The sequence below is a fragment of the Suncus etruscus genome, chromosome 3 (assembly GCF_024139225.1).
Source record: "Suncus etruscus isolate mSunEtr1 chromosome 3, mSunEtr1.pri.cur, whole genome shotgun sequence".
Taxonomy (NCBI): Eukaryota; Metazoa; Chordata; class Mammalia; order Eulipotyphla; family Soricidae; genus Suncus; species Suncus etruscus.
Genome location: NC_064850.1, coordinates 18081936 through 18087707, shown reverse-complemented (window position 1 = coordinate 18087707; position 5772 = coordinate 18081936). Strand labels below are relative to the sequence as shown.

Below are 5772 nucleotides of genomic sequence, written 5' to 3'. Positions count from 1 at the left end.
TTTTTTATTTTTTTCAAGGTGAGGCAATAAAAACTTTTAACTTGGTAATAAAATTCCCTTTATTTTATCTTATCACATCTGGCTGGTAGTAATGATCGTCGGTTTTTTTTTTTTTGGTTTTTGGGCCACTCCTGGTTATGCGCTCAGAAAAAAATGCTCCTGGCTTGGGGGGCCATATGGGACACCGAGAATTGAACCCAGGTCTGTCCTGGGTTAGCCGCGTGCAAGACAAACACCCTACTGTTGTGCTATCGCTCTGACCCCTAAATAAAATAATTAAATAGTTAAGATGTTGGGGCCTGGGCCCGGAGAGATAGGACAGTGGTGTTTGCCTTGCAAGCAGCTGGTCCAGGACCTAAGGTGGTTGGTTCGAATCCATATGGTCCCCCGTGCCTGCCAGGGGCTATTTCTGAGCAGACAGCCAGGAGTAACCCCTGAGCACCGCCGGGTGTGGCCCAAAAACCAAAAAAAAAAAAAAAGATGTTGGGGCCAGAGCAATAGCATGGCAGGTTAGGTGTTTGCCTTGTATACAGTTGATCTGGGTTCAATCCCCGGCAACCTATATGGTCTCCCAAGCCTACCAGGAGTGATTTCTGAGCTCAGAGCCAGGTGTAACCCCTGAGCTTTGCTGGGTGTGGCCCAGAAACAAAACAAAACAAAAAATTAAATGGAGATGGGATTTAGCTTAGTAGTTGGGATATTCATCATAAGTAACATGCACACACACACACACACACACACACACACACAATGTCCACAATCTCATACTGTTATTACTTATTTCACTGGTTGGTCTCTAAGTCTGGATACTAGAGAACAAAGACTTAGCAAGAAGCAGCTTGGAAAAAGAATAGCATTCATGCATTATTGCTTAGATTTCAAATTCCTTACTATGCTAGAATCCTGTGATTCTTTGATCCCTGGTTCATCAGAAGAGTGTGAGAGTGACACTTGTTGGGTGATGAAGGTTTGATCTTGAAGCTTGCTTTCATCCCTGCAATGACAAAGTAAGAGGCCTGACAACCACACACACTTGATTCAAACAATAAATACATTGTCTTTTTCTCTATTTTTGCAAGGTTAAATAGTCCACAATAATCACAGTGACTAGACTCATGTTCATTGATTTGCCAAGAGAGCTTCTTACCCAGTGTCCTTTGTTCCTACAGTTTCAGGATCAACGTAGTCTGGAACTGAAGGCCTAGAAATCTGGTTGTTTTTCCTGTGATGGTAAAAGTTAACAATTAGGCAATGTCTTCTTGAGCCATACATTTCAATTATATTTTTTGTTTTTGTTTTGTTTTTGCCACACCCAGCCATGCCCAGGGTTTACTCTTGGCCTGCACTCAGGAATCACTCCTGGCAGGCTTGGGGGACCAAATAGGATGAACCCAGGTCTGTCTTGGTTGGCAATTTCATCATGGCCAGGTTCAATTTCATTGTATTAGTAGGAAAGATGTCCAATTTTTTGTTTCTCCAGTGTTTATAGTAACACTGTATAATACTGGAATATTATATTTAAGTCAGGACTCTGGCTGTTTTTTATTTCCTGGTTACAGAACAGTTAACCCACAGTGAAAATGACATTGAGGAACTAGAAAGTACAGCAGGTAGGACATTTGCCTTGAATGTAGCAGACCCAGGTTCAATCTCCAGATCCTGTTTGGTCCTGAGCATGCCAGGAGTGATTCCTGAGAGCAGTTAGGAGTAACTCGAGTACAGCTGGGTGTGGGCCAACCCCCTCCAAAAAAAAAAAAAAAAAGAAAGAAAAAAAAAAGAAAATGCTACTGAATACCTAGTCTGGATTCTACCTTTTTAAGTAAATTTTCTTTTTTTGTTTGTTTTTTTGGGTCACACAGGCTGTGCTCAGGGGGTACTCCTGAGTAGGGAGTACCTGACTCTATGCTCAGAAATTACTCCTGGCAGGCTCAGGAAACCATATGGATGCCGGTCCGTCCTAGGCTTGCGCTGGCAAGGCATTACCTCTAGTGCCACCGCACCAGCCTCAAGTAAGACCTTTTTAAGTAAATCTTTTTTGACACCTACTGGGGCTTCAAATTTTTTTCAAAGTTCTTTCTTTTATTTTTTTTTAATTTTTTATAATTTTTTTATTTTTGGTTTTTTGGGCCACACCCGTTTGATGCTCAGGGGTTACTTTTGGTTATGTGCTCAGAAATCGCCCCTGGCTTGGGGGGACCATATGGGACGCTGGGGGATCGAACCGGGTCCATTCCTTGGCTAGCGCTTGCAAGGCAGAGACACCTTACCTCTAGCGCCACCTCGCCGGCCCCATCTTTCTTTTATTATTTTTTTTTTTTTTGGTTTTTGGGCCACACCCGGTAACGCTCAGGGGTTACTCCTGGCTATGTGCTCAGAAGTTGCTCCTGGCTCGGGGGACCATATGGGACACCGGGGGATCGAACCGCGTTCCGTCCAAGGCTAGTGCAGGCAAGGCAGGCACCTTACCTTTAGCGCCACCGCCCGGCCCCTATTTTTTTTTTTTTTTTTTTTTTTTTTTTTTTTTTTTGTGGTTTTTGGGTCACACCCGGCAGTGCTCAGGGGTTACTCCTGGCTCCATGCTCAGAAATTGCTCCTGGCAGGCACGGGGGACCATATGGAACGCTGGGATTCGAACCAATGACCTCTTGCATGAAAGGCAAACGCCTTACCTCCATGCTATCTCTCCAGTCCCCGGCCCCTATTATTTTTAATATGGAAACAATTCAAAGTTCTCCACCTTCCATTAACCTACAATTGTTGGTGTACTTGCTATTTGAGCGTCTGCAGAAGTTCTGGGGGTCACCAGGATAATACCTGACAGAGATGGGGAGATAAAGCAGTGCAAGGGAAATGTTTTTTTAGCCCTTTGAGCTATGTCCCCAACTCATAGCCTATGTTTCTTTAAATTTCTCACTTTCTTGTATATTTCTTTAAAGGATATAACCATAATTCCTAAAGATTGGGGGTCGGGGGAAGCTCTTTTACTCTTCTATTTTCTTTCATTCAATGATCAGTAGGTTATATTAAATTAATGGATGGATTAAATAAATTTCTGGGTTTGAGGGGATTGTTTTGTGGGCTAAGCACCAGGTAATGCTTGAGAGATGACTCCTGGCTCTGAGCTGGAGGTTACATACAGCCATTTTTAGGACACTATATATAGTATTGAAAATTGAACTGGGTTTGGCTGCATTTATGGTAAACACCCTAACCCTTCCACTATATCTCTTTGTCCCATAAATAAGATTCAAAAATTTCCTAAACTTGCTTTCCAAATTTTCACTTAGCCTTTTATACCATTATCTCCTCCCCATCTTTTTATTTTTTGAGTCACACTCACAGTGCTCAAGGTTTACTCCTGGCTCTGTGCTCAGGAATCTCTCCTTGTGGTATTCATAAAACGATATGTGGTGCTGGGAATCAAACCTAGTTTGGTCACTTCCAAGGCAAAACCTTACCTGTAGTATCTCCTGCCCTCACAATAGCTTTCATTTAAGCTAAAGCATGTAAATAAGTGTTTTTATTATGTATTTTTATTCCACTGTCCTGGTGGTACTCAGGGGACAATAGATGGTTCTGAGGACTGAACCTGGGTGAGCTGCATGCAAGCAAAGTGCCTCACCCTGTACTATCTCTCTGACCCAAACCTTTCATATTTTTATGTTCCTTTCCCTCTTCTTTAATTTTAAGCAAGCAAAGTCCATTGCATCTATGTGGCTTTTAGATTTGATAATAACATGGTATTTCACTTAGTTACCTAGAGACAAGACCATTCATTTTTGCAAAGAGTAATCGCAAGACTTTCTCCTTTTGCTCCCATGTCAGATCTCCAATATCCACATCTCCTTGGATGTTTATCCTGAAAATTAAAAATAAAATGGAGGGAAAAAATGTGGTCAGAGTAGGTATCTTGTCTATTTAAATTAAATTATTGGTTTGGGGGCTATAACAAGGGGCTGGAGAGATAGCACAACGGGTACGGTGTTTGCCTTGCACAAGGCCAGCCTAGGTTCTATCCCCATCATCCCATATGGTCCCCCCAGCCTGCCAGGAGTAGTTTCTGAGTACAGAGCCAGGTGTAATCTGTGAGTGCCATCAGGTGTGCCCCCCCCCCAAAAAAAGAGTTGAGATAGCTAAGCAAAGAAATAGAGACAATCAAGCAAGATACATGTTCAAGGGAAAACACAGGCTTGAAGAGAAAACCTCATTAAATATTTTAAATATATTTATCCACTCTACCTCTCAATAAGAATCTTTTTATTGTTTTATGGGGTCACACCCAGTGGGCTTCTAGCTTTCTGGCTCTGTGCTTAGGGGATCACTCCTGGCAGTGCTTAAGGAAACATATGTAGTGCCTGGGATCAAACTGAAGTTGGCCACATGCAAGGGAAGCACTTTAACCCCTAGACAAACTCTTGGACCCAACAATGTTGTCTTTTTTTTTTTTTTTTTTTTGGTTTTTGGTTTTTGGGTCACACCCAACAGCGCTCGAGTTACTCCTGGCTCTACGCTCAGAAATCGCCCCCGGCAGGCTCGGGGGACCATATGGGATGCCGGGATTCAAACCAATGTTCTTCTGCATCTTTACCACTGTGCTATCTCTCCTGCCCCAACAATCTTGTCTTTAAAAAGCCATTGACCATGCCCAACCCACCCAAAAGCTATATATAATATATATATATAATACTGTGAAAGAATTTATAATTCAGGGACAGAGAACTAATATGAGATAAGGCATTTCTCTTATGTGCTTATAGTGCTGGTAAAACTAACTCAAATCTCCAGCATGGTTCCAAATACTTCCAGAGGTCACTCCTCAGCATAGAGTTGGGAGTAGCCCCTGAACACTGCCAGGTATAGCCCCCAAACTGGTACATTGATAAAATGAAAATAATTTAAAGTCAGGCTAGGGCCTGACTCAAATGATAATGCATTTAACTCGTATGCTTGAGTTTCCAGGTTCCTTGGCACCACTACAATAAAAAATTTAAGAAGACTGCAGAAGACTGCAGAGGTGACATGGGTATTTAAGCAGGTGATTATATGAGATTGAGCTCTGTTCAATTCCCAGCACTACAAAGTCCCTGAAACATCACAGATGCAGCCCTAGAGACCCCTCAAGGTGTGGCCCTCTAGGTTTCCAAGCAGTGCCAGAATAATCTAAGTGAACCCTAGCACTTGCAGGGCCTTGCACCACTTATCCCTAGGCCTATTATTGAACCATAGGACCTCCTGAGCACCACTTGAGAGATGTTAAAAAAAAAAACTTAAGGGACATACCCTAAGTACACAAAAACACGATACAAATATGCCTTCTGCACAGCTATATTCATTGCAGCACTATTTACAATAGCCAGAATCTAGAAACAATCCAGATGCCCTTCGAGAGAGGAATGGTTAAAGAAACTGTGGTACACATACACAATGGAATACTATGCAGCCATCAGGAAAGATGAAATCATGAAATTTTCCTATACATGGATGGACATGGAAACTATTATGCTGAGTGAAATAAGTCAGAGGGTGAGAGATAGACACAGAATAGCCTCACTCATCTATGGAATTTAAGAAAAATATAAGACATTATTGTAATAATACTCAGAGACAATAGAGATGAGGGCCTGAAGGACCAGCTCATGATGTGAAACTCACCACAAAGAGTGCTGAATGCACTTAGAGAAATAATTACACTAACAACTATCATGACAAACGTAATGAGTGAGAAAAGTAGAATGCCTGTCTCAAATATAGGCAGGGGTGGAGGAGGAGGGA

At 42.2% G+C, this 5772-nt stretch overlaps 1 protein-coding gene across 1 annotated transcript in view; it reads right to left on the bottom strand.

The window, feature by feature from the left end:
• Positions 1-864: 864 nt before the first annotated feature.
• The window catches only part of BBOF1 (basal body orientation factor 1), a 36151-nt gene continuing 31243 nt past the window's right edge, over positions 865-5772 (bottom strand). The window contains exons 9-11 of the mRNA XM_049770283.1: positions 3758-3859; positions 1148-1222; positions 865-994 (exon numbers count right to left, since the gene is read on the bottom strand). Coding sequence (XP_049626240.1) covers positions 865-994; positions 1148-1222; positions 3758-3859 — 307 coding nt within the window. The remainder of the gene's footprint in view (positions 995-1147; positions 1223-3757; positions 3860-5772) is intronic.